This window comes from Podarcis tiliguerta (genome assembly GCF_965153285.1).
Source record: "Podarcis tiliguerta genome assembly, chromosome: Z".
Taxonomy (NCBI): domain Eukaryota; kingdom Metazoa; phylum Chordata; class Lepidosauria; order Squamata; family Lacertidae; genus Podarcis; species Podarcis tiliguerta.
In genome coordinates, this window is record NC_139553.1 from 4,866,242 (window position 1) to 4,882,986 (window position 16,745).

At 42.5% G+C, this 16,745-nt stretch overlaps 1 protein-coding gene across 6 annotated transcripts in view; it reads left to right on the forward strand.

Moving 5' to 3' along the window:
- The window catches only part of CDK5RAP2 (CDK5 regulatory subunit associated protein 2), a 125,465-nt gene that overhangs the window by 48,654 nt on the left and 60,066 nt on the right, over positions 1–16,745 (forward strand). For all 6 annotated transcript variants that reach the window (XM_083422825.1, XM_083422828.1, XM_083422826.1 and 3 more), the window contains exons 15-18: positions 3,584–3,681; positions 6,009–6,136; positions 10,924–11,039; positions 12,245–12,373. In XM_083422825.1, coding sequence (XP_083278951.1) covers positions 3,584–3,681; positions 6,009–6,136; positions 10,924–11,039; positions 12,245–12,373 — 471 coding nt within the window. The remainder of the gene's footprint in view (positions 1–3,583; positions 3,682–6,008; positions 6,137–10,923; positions 11,040–12,244; positions 12,374–16,745) is intronic.

Here is a 16,745-nt window from a genome sequence, read left to right on the forward strand (position 1 = left end):
TAATACTATTTTATCTCCTTTCTAAAAGGCTGAATGTTAAATGGGATCTCAGGAGACTATGTAAAACTATTGGTGCTACATCTCTCCCTAGAATGGCATGTAAACAACAGAGGGTTTCTTAAATGAAATCTACTTTTTGACATAGACATATTTCTTCTTTTCCTTCCCAGACACCCCTAATCTAGAAGAAATTGATCACTGTGACAGTATGTGTTTGTCAGAAGTTGGGGAAACACAAGTAGTTGTGAATAAACATGGTATGTTTATCGTTTTAGTATACTAGATAAAGTCATGAAGCCAACCCAACTTGGCTAGGGGTTCAAAACCTCATCCTATTGGTCCACGGTGGCCTGCTGTGATCGTAGAGGGGTTACATGCCCTCCCGGCAGGTCATGGCAGCCCTCAGAGGCTGGATGTCATGTGATATCATCAATCAAACTCTAAGGGACCAGTCAAACATGGGGTGGCCTTAAGCATTTGACAGGAGATAGTATTCATGTACTACTCATGTTTACTCAGAAGAAAGTTATAGTGAGCTCAATGGGGCTTATCCTTTATCAGGTTTGTTTTGGATCAACTAAGGGGTTATACCGTGTGAGACTTAAAAGTGTAGTTAGCAGTGAAATCCCAAAAGTAAGGTACATTGAGTTCAATGGAATTGACTCCCAGAGACATGTATTTAGAATTGCAGCCTCAGCCTTTTAAAGCAGTTAGCAGGATTAATTCTTTGAGCAGTGCTCTACATTCACCACAGGCCTCTTAAACTGATCCATCTCCCATCTTTGGCGATCACTTGTAGCGAGTAAGATTATCTTCCATGAAAAAGGTCTTAACAGTGTGTCCATGGTGACTGTGAAGGCCACTTCTGGATCTGCACATCCTTCCACAGTGGTGACATAGATTTCTAGGTGGGAGTTGATGACAGTGAGGATTTGGCAAACGTGCCTTCCTCTTAGCTCCTTTCTCCCTTTCGTCTTGAGTTCATGCTTCTTCAAAGTCCATGGCACCTTTGGTAGAGACTGTTCTTCAATTGGAGTTCTTGCAGGCCAGTGCTTCCTAGTTGTTGGTGTTCATACTACATTTTTAAAGATTTGCCTTGAGAGCATCTTTAAACCTCTTGTGTTGTTCACTGGGGTTGCACTTTCCATTCTTAAGTTGGGAATAAAGTAGTTGCTTTGGAAGACAGGAACCAGGCATCCAAACAACGTGACTAGTCCCGTGAAGTTGATTCTGAAGAATCATTGCTTTGGCACATACCAGGCTGACCATTATTCAGAGATGCTGAGAGGTGCCCGGAAGGCACCTCTGTTCTAGGCAACAGTTTACATTGTTGAACTGCTCTGATAACCAAGGATACCTGGTGGTCGAACAAACTGACAAGCAGTCAACCCATGGAGCATGATTTTCTCCTGTCTAGATTGCTTTCAGGTCCGAGCTGCTGTTCCTGTTAGGAGTCTTGTAAGGAGTCTCCAGATAGCAAGTCTTTACTTCTCTACTTGTTTTGTATGTCAGGGTGTCGAATGCTTCATTAATTGTTTCTGTATTATAACCTGTGTTGGCTATGTATCTGCCTTATTCTTTGTAATTCATTGGGGAACTCATTGGAATAACTCATGCCTTCCATAGAAGAGATTGTAATCATATGCAGAGAAGAATACAATATTGCTCCTAATGGCCTCATCGCTGTTGATTTGTCAGAAGCTTTTCAAATATAAAGATGAGGTTGTGTAAATGCAGTGATGAATAAGAAAGGAGCCAGAAGCCACCTGTTTAATGCTTTCTATGTGTAATCAATGGATTCAGACAAATGGCTGAAATGTAAGTGCTGACAGTGAAACAGCAAAGCCACCACAAGTGAATTTAGCATGTCTGTCTGTTGTCACGGGTGATTGGCGGTAGTGCTCATTTTCCGTGATGTGTCTTAAGCATTCAAACAGTTTTAGTGTCAGAATATTCATCTTCTTCACCCCCTCCACTACCATATTCTTAGCTAAACAAAGATACCGCACCGTTGATCCATCCTGTCTATCTAGCTACCATCCAATTTCCCTTCTACCCTTTCTAGACTCTTAGAACAGTTTGAAGAACTTGTGGTGGTGTTGGACTTCAACTCCCATTACTCACAGACAGCATGATAAATGGTCAGATATAATGGGAGTTGTGGTCCAGCAACACCTAAGAGAACCACAGGTTCCCCATCCCTATCATAGAATTAGGAGTGCCACCACTGTGAAGGTTCACTTCTGAGAAGAACCATCTGTTGCATCTGGTATGACAGACTTGCTGGGAGGAATGAGCCTGATAAAAAACTTAACCCTATGGGCAGACATATCTGGAGGCAGGTGGTCCTTCCTGTGACTACATGTCGCAGAGTGCTGTTAAAGGTCAGAAGCAGTACTTTGAACCAAGCATGGAAATTATGCAGGAGACTATGTAGTTGATGAGACAATGAGATCTAGCAAGAGGAGGTTCTGAGAGGCTTTCTGGATAACACAGTAGGAAGGAAGGCAAGCAAAGTCAAGGTTTATTATCGCCTAGATGAGAGAAGGTCACAGCATGAAACCCCTGCAAAAGTGTGCACAACCTGAAGCTTTGGAAACTTAAGTAGATGAAGAATTAAGCAGGCCACCTGCAATGATGACGTGGCACACAGAATGATAACATATCCAGTTCCCTGTTCAGTGCCGTTTGGCAAATGGAACACTTTGTATGTAGGGCAGTTGAAATAATTCCCACTGTGGAATTTGTTTTAACATATCTGGGATATGCTCTTTAATAATTCCAAACATGCATTGTACAAACCTTGTGATTATTTTCCCTCATCTGGGCTGCGGTGGGGGAACAATGTTATTTCAGATGTAGAAGGTGGTGGTAGTCTCTGGCACTTGCTAACTTAATGAAGACACCTGACACATGCTTTGCCGGTGGTGTCAGCTGAGTGACATGGGGGGGGGAGGGGAGAGAAAGAAAAGGGAATGTATCTTCTAGTGTCTTAGTAGGAAAATGGATTCTTTAAACACTCAGGTGGACGCATTTCTTTTACTTACTTACTTATTTAAATTATTGAGAACCTACCCGCCCCGTTTCTGTCCTTTAGGATCTCCAACAACAGAAAACAACAACATAAAATCAAGTAGATAGCAGTGCCCTAGAAACTGCAGTTATTTAGGAATTTCAATAAAGCTAAAGTAGGGCATCAGGATGTGGGTTGCGGGGGCAGCTAATGGTCATTTATCTCAAATGCCCTCTGAAAGAGCAAGATCTTAACCTGCTGTCTGAACCCCATTAAGGAAGGAGTCAGGTAAGTCTCCCCGATAAGAAAGTTTCACAAGATAAGCACCACAACCAAGGAAGTCTTGTCTCATTTCACCACTCACTACATGTCAGATGTCTGACTCATCAGACATTGGGAACATTAGCCACTTTAAGCTGCAGAAACTGTTCTTGGGTCCTTCTTGTTTTGAAAAAAATGTTTCTGCCTCTGCTATTCATTCTATGACTGGTTCTTAATTTGCAGACAAGCACTCTTCCAGGGTATTTTTACTTAAGAATAATTGGTATGTATTTCTGTTTTTTAATTTAGAAAACAAAGGAATCTGAATTTGTAGGAATAATGGAAGGTCTACAGAAAGAGCGTGACATTTTTTCAGCTCTAATAAAGTCCCTGCAAGATACCAATAGGTGAGTGTCAGATTTTGCCTTTGAATACAAACAATGATGTCTGGGCACTCATCAGATCAGTGGGATGTCATCCATTTGCAACATCCCAGAGTTCTGGTAATAAGGAGGAATCTTACACCCTTATATTAAAGTACTTTGAGACCAAGTTGCTCCAGTGGCATTCTGTACCCACTGAAACTTAAGATGGGCTGCACTAAAGGCACAATTAGGTTCCTTCTTTTCATTAGATGTTGTTTTCTTTGTTCTCTTCCACCTCCAACATGGCTGCAAAAAAAATGGAAGTTTTTACTTCCGTTTTAGATTAACTACAGCTTCCCATGTTGTCTGAACTTGATCAACTGTGCTTAAACTATGGTTTATTGAAACATGCCAGCTCCAAGCCATAGTTTAATAATCTGGCTTGTTTCAATAAATTATCGTTAAGATTAACCACAGTTTCAGGGTTTGGGATGTATTGCTAAACCATGTAAATCTAAAATGAAAACAGATGTTTCCAATCATCTCATGCTCACAATGGAGAGGAGGCTTACTGTAACTCTTTATGTAACTCATCCTATGCAGTGAAATATGAAAATGCAGAAAATTGGTGTTGTCATGGTACCTGTATGTCCACTGCAGCCTCAACGTCCTCCTTGCTCCCTGGTCCACCAGGTAGAGAGGAAGGGCCACCTGTGGAGAAGTGACCCCCATCTGAGGGAATCTTGACCCCCCCACCTGATAGCAATTGACCCGCCTACCTGAGGGGAAAGTGACCCCCCACTTGTGGGAAGGTGACCGCCCACCTGAGGAGAAGGTGATGCTCCACCTGAGGAGAAATGACCCTGCCGCAGTGACAGCACTAACTCTTGCTGTCAGCTAAGTTCCAGAAGGAATGACCTTCATTACAGTTATATGTTTTAGGCAAAGCCAGTGGCCTTTTTTCTTTTTTTAAAAAATTCCAACAATACTTAATTCTTGGGTTTTTTAATTATTATTAGTTTTGCTCCTACTTTTGCCAGCTACTTCCGCTTGGATGCCAGAAGCCAGGCAGTGATTGCCTCTAAACAGCAGAGCCTCTTTCTAATGCTGGAATGGAGAAATTGTAGCCCTGCCGAAGTTGCTGGACTCCCAGCTGTCATCAGCCCCAGTCAGAATAGCCAGTGGTCAAGAATGATGGGACCTATAAGCTGGCAGCATCCAGAGAGCCATAGGTTCCTGTGGTATAGACAATGCTGAGCAGGCCTGGACAAGGGTGGGGAACCGGTAGCCCTGAAGAAGTTGTTGGACACAAGCTCCCATCAGCCCCATAGTCAACGACCGGGGATGATGTGAGTTGTAAGACCAATAACTTCAGGAGGGTAATTAGTTCTCCACCCTGTCCTATTAAAAGTATTCTGTATGAAGTAGGGCAGGTGCGGCTGGAGTTTTAAGGAGCACCTATTGTGGTTTACATAGTTTTTTTTTAATGTGTTCTTATTATCTTTATTTTGTTGGTTGGGGGAGCTGAGCATTTATTAGTGTTAAATGAATCCTTTCTCCTTTGAAGATTTCTCTTTCTCTTTCCCTATTTCCTAGACTGACTTAAAAAGCAACCTTAGCATTGGCATTCACAGATGCTTACTTTTCACTCTACCTAGAGAAGGCAGGGAAAAGTTTTATGTACTCAGGTCTTTTAACATCCTGCCTCTGGCCAGCAGCATGTTCCCCTTCTTATTTTAACCATGCAAATGTGATCCAATTTGCTTGCCATGTCATCATCCCCAACGACCTTTACTTTTGAGAACCAGCTCCATCCTTGGATGCTTTGCCTGTGTCACAATTGATATTAAAATAAGCTACATTTATATTAAAATGTGGAGATTTTCCACACACACACACACCCTTGAGTGTAGAAGTCATGAGTTCAATGGAAGATGTGTGAGATAAAATAAATCTAATATATGTGACAAAGGAGTTGCTCATAGACGCAGAACAACAGGATGTGCCAAATATACATCAGTCTGATTTTTTCTGCGGGAGGGAGAAATGAGCTTGAAGTTGGCCCATTAAGTGTGCCTTGAAGGTTCTGAAAGATGCCAGAATGTAGATGTGCAAGGGTTTCTATTCCTTTCGTCTTATGTAAAGATTTTTATTTTTTTAATGCTGTGCGTCGAGATGAGAGGATTGCATGCTTTCAAGAGAGTTTAGTTCTTTCTGCTTTGGAGTGAATTCTTTTATCGGAACCTTGATGTATAAAAGATGCCAGAGGTTCACAAGAAAATGACCCCAACTGTTTGATGAACCTTGAGTGATGCCTCCTTACAACTTCAGCATACTGATTTTTTTTTTACTTTTGAATTTTATTTTAGCATAAATAACCTTCAAGAAGAGTTGCACAACATTTCTGTGTTGCGTAAGCAACTAGAAGATGACATCTTAGCTAACTGGAATTTGCGGAGAGAGCTGGAAAGTCAAATCAAAGCTAACAGAAGAGAAGGTAAGGAAGAATATGTGGCAAAGCATCTTTCATAGTATCATAGAATTGGTAGAGTTGGAAGGGACCACAAGGGTCATCTAGTTAAACCCCCTGCAATGCAGGAATCTCAGCTACAGCATCCATGACAGATGGCTCATTCGAAGCAGCTAATTATGAACCACATCAGGGATGGGGAACATTTTCAGAGCAAGGGCCACATTCCAAGCAACCTTCTTGACTCCATACGTCAGTGGTGGGTGGGTCCAGATGCAAAAGTGGACAGAGCAGTGAATATAAATTGTACGTTTTGTACAGTAGGCTAGTTTCTGCATACACACACTCACACACCATTTTCTATAATCCACCAGACAAGCAAGGGACACTATCAGAGTTCACAGACGCATTCTAACCAGCCAAAAACACTCAGGTGTGCAGTAGGGCCAGTGAGGGGTATGGCAGGTGGGGAAAGTTTTGAGGGCCAGGTAGACCTTGAAAGCCACATTTTGCCCTGGACTAGGTTTATCTGTCCCTGGTATAAAATGCGGGAGATCTGCTAAGTCACTATACCTCCTTCCCAGCTGATTTGGATTTGAAATAAGTTGATTACAACAGGTCTTTTTCTACAAATTGTTCAGTTAAATAGCACAAACCATTCTTTCTATTCAGTTCCCGCAGTCTGTTGCACCAAAACCAAAAAATATATATTCTGCACTGTTATTAACCTGGCGTTTCCCCCCCAAGACCTCTGGTTTCTCTCTTTCTCTCTTTCTCTCTTTCTCTCTCTCTCTCTCTCTCTCTCTCCCTCTTCCTCTATCCTTCCTGTCCCACCTTTACTTTGCACTTGCTCCAAACTATTAAATATGCAAATTATGATTCTGCATTAGATTCACAATGCATACTGATCGCTAGTAAAAAATCTAATACGTCTAAAATGTCAAAAAGTTACAAAGGAATGTGAGGGTAAAAATTATTTCAATTAAAGGGAATGCTTTGGGACAGAAGTAAGTAGCAACAATTTCCTCCCGTTTTAGCAGGCTGTTACACTACCATTTTTCATTACTGTTGTTATGTACCACCTAAACATGTACTAAGCACTTAGTTTTTAATCATTTGCAAACAACTTCATGCCTAGTAGGGTTTATAATCTAAAATTTAAGAAGTGTAAGGCTTGTAATACAGTGTTGCCACCTTATCAGACAGTGTAAAGTAATGGATTCAGACCTGATCTTTGCATGATGCAGAGCGAGGTGGTAGACTTCTGGCTGAATATAAATGCTTCCTTGCATTTAAAAACACATACACCAACCAGTTTGCTTCAAGTGAAAAGCTAGCTCAGGTTCTAGCATAGTTTTTTCTTTGTTGTGCTTCTTTCCTACCTACAAGGATCTTGTTCTCTAGGGCAACCAATCAATATTGGGGTTTCCACAGTTGAGCGCTTCAGTCCTTTCTTCCACTTCAAGGTAGCCAGTTCATTCTGCTACATGCATACATGCATAAAGGCTTTGAAATGGCAGCCCAGTTACCACTTATGTAGTGAGTGTACACCAGGAGTCAGCAAACTTTTTCAGCAGGGGGCTGGTCCACTGTCCCTCGGACCTTATCGGAGGCCAGACTATATTTTGAAAAAAATTAAAATGAACGAATTCCTATGCCCCACAAATAACCCAAAGATGCATTTTAAATAAAAGGACACATCCTACTCATGTAAAAAGACGCTGATTCCCGGACTGTCCGCAGGCCAAATTTAGAAGGCGTTTGGGCCGGATCTGGGCCCCGGCCCTTAGCTTGCCTACCCATGGTGTACACAGTCCATTTATTCTTATGTAGGGACATAGGTTGTTGTCTTACACTGAGCCAGATCATTCAGTATCCATCTAATTCAGTATTGTTTACACTACTGGCAGTGGTTCTACAAGGCTTCAGGAAGGGGTCTCTTCCCAGCCCTACCAAGAGATGCCAGGGATTGAAACAGATCTTCAGCATACAAAGTGTGTGTGCTGCCATTGAGCTACAGTCTACCCAATATTCTAGGCTAGGACACCACAGGGCTACAAGTAAGACTTTGCAAGAGGGCAAACTAGTTTCAGGACCCTGGCCAGCTCCTTGTGGAATGAGGATTAGAGGCTGGATACAATAATCCTGCTTCACCTGGAACTGGGTGTGGGACACAGCTGTGGGCAGTTGGGCTGAGGAATTTATTGATCTATCATCCAAAACTGGTTTGAAATCCACATCATGATAACCATTTCAAAATATTTGACCTGGCAATATATCACGTATTATGATGTTAGAAAAACCATGAAGCCAGTGCTTTTCTCGTGATTCCTGCAGTTTGCCTGAGCTCTCTGCTTCCTGCAGTGGGCAACAATCCTCAGAGCCGTTTCAGACAAAAGCAGCCCCCCCGGGAACTTTCCTTAGTAATATAGATGGTGACGCCATGAGCTTCTTGCTTTAAGGTACCAGGCTGGTAAATGGCTGAGGGAGATGCAGGTCTGAGCCTGCCCTGTTGTTTAAGCCTCTTCCCTCCCTCCCTCCCTCCCTCCCTTCTCTCTCTCTCTCTCTCTCTCTCTCTCTCTCTCTCTCTGTCTCCCACCTGTTTCTCTCTTGTCAATGCTCTTTGTTTCTCCTCTTCATGTGTGTGTTTGCCTGTGTCCCCCCCCCCTGTTATGTTCCCCATTTTCTCCTTATCCTTGAAATCTCCCCAATTATCTCCTCTCCCCTTTGCTTTCTCACACATTGGTTTCCCTAGCCCTATACTTCCTTATGTGCTGCTTCTTTCTTTTTCTTCTCTGCTGTCCACCAAGTCCCACTGGCAGAAAAACGGGGGGGAAGTGTTTTTATTTTCATTTTCTCGTGCTTACATTGTTGGTTCCCCCCAAATTAGCTTCCCTCCATATTACAAAGGAAGGGATTTTCTTTCTTAAAGAACTTACCTCTTTGCTTGCTTGCCCTCGCTGCCTCCCTTTGATAAAAAGTGAGAGATTGGTGGGCTGAGGGCTTGGGGGGTGAGGCTTCTGCATCACAATAGGGGGAAATGGAAGGGGGAGATATAACTGGCCACCTTATGCTGAAATAGGAGGTTGGATAGTTGTGAGGTGAGAATGATGGGGTGTTTGTTAGTAAGCAGTGCACCCAACTGAATTTAATGGGGCTTACGCCCAGGGAGGTAGAAGTACATTTAGTTGAACTCATTGGGGCTTACTCATGCATTTGGCCCTCTGAGTGGAGAAGCAGATGCAACTTGACACTTGTAAATTACTTAAATTATTCTTCGATTAGTTGAAAATAGATTAAGTTGTTTAATAAATTTTTGTTCTATAAAATTTTATCTATTCTTTCTAGTTTGGCCTGGTTTATAAAAGAAATGCAATTTTTCCTGGCAAATTTTTTAAAATAATTTTTTGTTCTGTAAAATTTTATCCATTATTTCTAGTTTGTAATTCTAGCTGTACTTTTGCAACTTTAATTTAAGAGAAAATGTGCTAATTAAAAAATTATCTGTACTGTAAAATAACAGTTGTAACAGTATGTTTAAAAAATTGTCAGTTTTAGACCCCTGAGTAGTATCAGTTGCCAGGACATTACCTCGTTCACCTATACATAGTTCCATCCTTATTTCAGACATTGTGATATATTGGTATATTACATTGCTTAGCTGGTGATATATCATGTTGTTGAAAACCAGATATTGCCCAGCTCTAGTAGGGAGCCTGAGGATGTAACATCCAACTTGGACCGGCCCATAAAAAGCAAGCCTAGAGTGAGAGACTAGGGTGATGTCCGCTGTTTCCAGGAAGTCTTCTCATTGTGAGACTTTTATGGGTGAGCAGGACTCTGCTTGAGAACCTCGAGGCTGAGGAGGAGGGATTGTCAGCAGGAAAATGAATTCATACTGATTTTGGTATTGATGTTGGTATTGGACCCCTCTGACCACATCAAAGTCTGTCAGTCAGTTGACTACTTTGCTGCATCATGGTAGACAGAAACAGTCATGTATATTATGTACAGTGGTACCTCGGGTTAAGTACTTAATTCGTTCCGGAGGTCTGTTCTTATCCTGAAACTGTTCTTAACCTGAAGCACCACTTTAGCTAATGGGGCCTCCTGCTGCTGCTGCGCCGCCAGAGCCTGATTTCTGTTCTTATCCTGAAGCAAAGTTCTTAACCTGAAGCACTATTTCTGGGTTAGCGGAGTGTGTAACCTCTGCAGCAAGCATGGCTGAGTTCTGAGCCCTGAACAAAATAGGCTTGCATCGTTTCCCCATAATTCTGTCCCTTTGAACTGTTCATAGAATCATAGAATTGTAGAGTTGGAAGGGATACTGAGGATCATCTAGTCCAACCCCCTGCAATGCAGGAATATGCAACTGTCCCTTACGGGGATCGAACCTGCAACTTCGGCATTATCAGCACAATGCGCTAACCAACTGAGCTATCCCCAGGATATTAGAAATCCCTGCAGAACACTCATTCCCACTGCTGATTTCTGAGATTTCCTGAAGTAATGCCCTTACAGCATTCAGCCTTCTGTTTTTGTCATAAGGACTAACAACTTGATTTTGTAAGAAACTGCTGAATCCCGCACCTGGTTTCACATTATATGCACTTTTAGCACATGCACAAAATCACAGAGTATGTAGATGTGACAGCAGTAAGAAGGGAGTAGAGATCTGCAAATAATGGTACACTCGTTCCATTGAATGGGTACTTCAGTTACAAAATATATTGGTGGTCTTTCGAAACCAGAGCAGGAAATTCCAATGCAATTATATAGATTAAGCTATCTTCTTCTTCTTTTTTAAAAAATAGAGGAAACCCTATCTTCTTGGGGAGAACAGACGTCTTACATGAGCATTTGTTTAAGAGACCAGGGTGGTTTGGAGTTGCAGTTGGACCAGCTGTCTCATGAGGAGCTTAAGAGAAAGGTATTGTTTTCCTGTTCCTTTACAGTCATCCAGTATTTCTTGGGCATGCCAGCCTGCTTCTTTGTTTGGAACTCTGATGTGGGTGATTTTTGGAGGATTGGGTCCAGGGAGGACCTGCATGATCTATAAATGTACAAGAGGCAGTTGCAGATTCCAGGCATCAGGACAGACTAATCTGTCCATTATTCCTGACTGGAGCTAATGGGAGTTGTAGTCCAAAACATCTGGGGAACACCAGGGTGGGAAAGGCTACTGTAAGTAATATGCACTCTGCCCTGCCAAGCCACAAATATGCTGTGCCATTCTCCACTAAATGCAGTTTCTGAATACTTTTCAAAGGTATCCCAACACAGAGCACATTCCAGTAATCCACATGAGAGCTAACAGTGCGCAATATGTCTGTTTTTCTTTCGAGTGCTTCAAGATTCATGGGAGTTATTGAAATAAGAATTGTTCTTTCTCTGCATACCAAGGACCATTGCTCACATCCTGTGGTTGTTATGATTACAGATCAGAACCACATTGTGTACCTATTAAGAACTGTAATGAGTTTACCTATTACAACTGTAATGCATTTTTTCTTCAGAAGTGCCATTGCCCTCAGGTCCTTATTGCAAGCCTGCCATGGGCATCTTCTGTAGTTATTACTGTCATTAGCTATTTTGGAATATTTATTGGTTTGGTGGTATGTCTTATGCTTGTTAAACAATTGATTTTAAATGCATCCAAAATTACTGGTTTAAAATAATTATTATTTGATTGTTAATTTAATGTTGTATGTTGTATATTGTATTATTTTAATTATGGTTATTGTATATTTGTCTTTGGGCTATTCTGTTGTTAACTGCTTTGAGTAGAATTTTGTAGAAAACGTGGCAACAACAGCCAGCCACCATCCCCATCATCATCTGGTTGGCTGCAGTGAGAAATAGATGTTTGACTAGATGGGCCAGTGGCCCGATCCAATAGGCTCTTCTCATGTACTCAGATTCTTTACTCCCTGTCATGGGTTTCTTGGGGTATACACTCGGGGGGGGGGGGGAGAATGCATACACACTTCAAACATGAACAATTTCAACTGGCAGGCAATGCACACCTACAGTGTATCTTTTAAGAAATTGGTTGTTGAAATCATGATGTATGAAGCATGCTGAAGAATGTTAAGAGCTTCCAAAGTCTCTAAAGGCTTCCTTTTGCTTTTTCAGGTTGCTGAACTCCTCTCAGCCGTGAAGGAGCTGCATTTGGCAAATCAAAACCTAAAAAAAAATCAACTTGAAATCTCCACGTTGGACATTGTGGCAAAGGAAAGTCAGGATACTCTAGACCAGAGTGAGGTGAGACTTAGTTTCCTGGTGCTGCTAAAGCTGGTGGAAGTGCAGCTTTATTTTAAAACATGATTTCTAGATACAGTGGTACCTCGGGTTAAGAACTTAATTCGTTCTGAAGGTCCGTTCCTAACCTGAAACTGTTCTTAATCTGAGGTACCATGCTTTTTTATGGTTCTGCTCATACTGCTTCCAGAAGGTGGTACTAGGGCAGAGATGGGGAACCTGGCCAGGATTTTGTGTGTATGGTGGTTTTTTTGCACATTTTTTAATCCAGTTTTTCTCAAAAACAATGAAGCTTGCAGCCAAGAAAAACCAAGTAATAAGAACACAAAGGGATTAAGTAATGCCCCAAGTTATTAATTAATAATAAAGATAAATAAAGACTATACAAATTTCAGCAACCATACCTCAGTCAAAAATCCAAGCAGATGGAGCGGGAGGAACAAAAACCAGCTTTCATGAAAATGAAAGACCCCAAAGCCTTCTCAAAGAGCCAGGTCTTAACCCTATGTGCTTGGACTTGATGGGCCTCCCTGAGGAGGCCATTCTGTGGAACTGGCATGGCAACTGAAAAAGCTCCAGTACTACTGGATACCTAGTAAACTTAACTGAGAAAAGTATTTTTTTTTAGTTTTATTTCTCAGCTTTCTACCCCACCCCTCATCATAAATCATAAATAATCTCAGGGCGACTAACAGCAGTTTAAAATACAATAGAATTGGGGCAGGGAACCTTTTTGGATATGCTGGGGGTTGAATCTGGGGCCTTCTGCATGCAAAGCAAATACTTTTACCTCTGAGTTGTGGCCCTCCCCTGAATACACAAGTTCGTCTGCTACACCAGGGATGATAAAATCTCAGGACCGGGGACCCATTGTGACCCTTCAGGCTTCTCTGCCCTTGAAATTTCCCCAAGGCCTTTCCATATGTCACACTCCTCCAGGCACAGCTTTGAACCCTGAGTGTCCTTGAACTCTGAGAATGCCAGTGGCTTGCAGGCAAGGTAGAGGCATTCTCAGAGCAAATGGCCACATTTGAGCCAGAAACAAATATTCAAGGAGGGTGCAAGGAAGGGTCAGTAGGTTGTGTAGCCTGGGGAGAGTCCTAAAGACCAGCCAGAGAGTCCTGGTAGGCTGCATTTGGTCCCTGAGCCTGAGGTTCCCATTAGGATAAACTATGCAATGGTAAGAGCATGATGTAGTGGTTAGAGTGTTTGACTAGGACCTGAGAGACCAGGGTTTAAAACACTGCCCAGCTATGAAACTCACTAGGTGATCTTGGGTTAATCACAATCCCTCAGCCTAACCTACCTCACAGGGTTGTAACAATGGAGGAAAGGTAGGATATATATACACACTGTTCAATAGTGCCTGTAGCGCCTGTCTCGGGAGATTGTGGACTCTCCTTTGCCATCTAGCCTCTGCTCAAATGCCTTCAGCAATCTGTCAGGGATGCTGTCGTTGCAATGCAGATCTGGCATTGCTGATGCAGATGGTCACCAAGATTGCTTCCAGGTCTGTGAGTCTACAATTCAATAGGGGACCATGGAGCAAGGCCTCAGAAGTTGCATGGAGCTTGCAAAAGAGTAGAGATGGGGGAAAGACAGATCTTAAGGTAGACTGAATAAATGGTTTTCAAATGGGGTTAGACAGATTCTTGGATAAATTTATCAACAGCTATTAGTTCCTGGTAGCTAAATGCAACCTTCAAATTCACAAGCAGTTTGCCTATGAATACCAATTATGGGCTGGGGGGAGGCAGCAGTGGATGATAGTAGCCTTCATGCCCTGATGGAGGACTGTAGAGGCACCTGACAGGTTGCTCTTGAAAAAATGATGTTGGCCAAGTGTTCACCACTCATTTCAGTCTGTTCTAATCTGATATCTAAAGGTAAAGGTAAAGGGACCCCTGACCGTTAGGTCCAGTCGTGGGTGACTCTGGAGTTGCGGCGCTTATCTCCCTTTATTGGCTGAGGGAGCCGGCGTACAGCTTCCGGGTCATGTGGCCAGCATGACTAAGCCGCTTCTGGCAAACCAGAGCAGCGCATGGAAACGCCATGTACCTTCCCTCCAGAGTGGTACCTATTTATCTACTTGCATTTTGACGTGCTTTTGAACTGCTAGGTTGGCAGGAGCAGGGACCGAGCAACGGGAGCTCACCCCGTCGCAGGGATTTGAACTGCCGACCTTCTGATCGGCAAGCCCTAGGCTCTGTGATTTAACCCACAGTGCCACCCACGTCCCTATTCTGATATCTAATATGGACTTAATCCCAGAATCTGCATGTTAAATTGTTGTTTGGGGGGAATATTGGCTGAAAACGTGCTTTCCTCTCCCCCTCCACCCCCCCAATGTTACACAGTGGTATCACAGTGCTTCTGGCACTAGTGTGCAAAACAATCCTATTTCTTCTTGAAGAGTAGCACACACACACACACACACACACACACACACAAATATATGTATGTGTTTTTATATTTAATGTCTGTCCTGGACATTTGATAGCCCTATATCTTTTAGCAAAATAAGAGAAACTGGAAAAAGAGAAAACTGACGGCCCTTCAGGTGCTTACACGACTTTCTCCAAGCTAAGCATCCCAGTTCCATCAATGTTTCTCCACAGGACTGCACTTTTGACCCTCTTCATTGACTTTTTCTGAAGTCATTTGTCTAAATCCTTGAAATGCAGTGCCCAGAACTGAAAACATACACATTCCTGGGTTATACCTACATATCCTGTAGGCAGTTTTTTGTAGGAGTTTTGGGGGGTATTTTCATAGGGAAGGAAGGCTTAATGCCCTTCCCCTGTTCTGCAGCACAACAGTGCTGATCCAGATCTCTACCCTTGCTTCCTCAAGGTGCTATGAACACCTTTAAAAACAGCAGGGGAATGTATTTGGGGGTCTCCATCATCACATCTAATTTGGCCCTCAGCTCTGTACAGCATTGAATGTGCCACCCACATTGAATAAATATTAGAATACTGAATTGGTCAAATTCTGAGTAGTGGGGTTTATTTTAACGTATTGGAATCTGCTTCATTTGGTGCTGCCATGGGATTTGTTCATTCCTCTCAACCAGCACATGATACCCATCAAGATATAACTCTCTGAGCCCAGGACTTTCTCTTGGCTGTTTTAAAAAATGTATCATTTTTTCTTTCTGTGAAGACAGCAGAAACACAATCCTGCTAAGCCCCGCTGTAGAGTCTTCCTAAGTCATGTCTCCCTTGGGTTGCCGCAGCTCTGAGCTGTATGGGGTGCCTTCGGGCTCCAACAGAGAGATAAAAAAGGTTGTTTTTCTGCTGTCCTCTGAACATCTGCTTTCAGATGTGCTGAGTCCTGCCTCTGGGACTCATGGGATCTTTGCAAACCAAGCATATCAACCGTTCATTTAGGAAAAAACACATTCTCAAGGTTTTTCATTGCCATGGGATGATTTGAAAGAGGAAGCTTTATCCTTCGTAGACCTTGTCCTGGCCTTGAGCCACATATTTTACATTTTTTTAAAAAAAATTGGTCAAGCATTAAAAGTCTCTTCCTTGGGGTACAGCAATTTCTCCATCACTCAGAAGCGAACACTTGAAGTCTTGAATGCAGCTCTATGCTTGCTTGCTTCTTTGGTGGCCTTTTAAAGTAGATCAACACAATTTTAGTAACTTGGTGCTGGTCGGGAAGGAGCTCTTGGTGACTGTATGCTTTCTTGTATCAAGTTTCAGAGGCAGTACGCTTCTGAAGACCATTTGCTGGGGAACAATGGTGGGGGGAGGTCTCTTGCCTTCATGTCCTTCTTAAGTGCATAAGAGCCCTGCTGGATTAAGCCAACTGTCAGGCCACTGTTTATACACTTGGAGTTTTATCCAGTTCTATTCCAGGAAGACCCATTGGAATCAATGGACATGACTATCAGGTCCACTAATTCCAGAAGGTCTACTCTGAATAAAACTTAGTTGGATATAATCCTTGATGCTTTTTTACTCTCTTAGGTAATGTATGATGCTAGCCTTAAGAAAGAGCAATCTGAGGTCTTAATAAAATATTTTTCTTTTCAGTAAACTGTTTATCACATGACCCAAATTTCCCATTGGCTCTTAATAGTGGGGCACCAAGGTCCTGGCACCCAGGCCTTCTCATTTGTCCTTTCAGGCTGTTTTGGTGCAGCCATGCCTATATATGATTTTACCTGTGAGGCAGGTAAAAACACAGCTGTTGCTTGCAAGCATTGCTAATCAGCTGTTTGTCCATGTGGGCAAAAGCAGTTCATGCGCCATCATTATTATGTCAGGTGATTGACAAGTGAGTTCTCCCCATTGCCACTAGAAATGTGAAGTCCTGAGGGGAAAGATGGGAAAATGGAAGAAAACTAACCCCTCATTTCCGT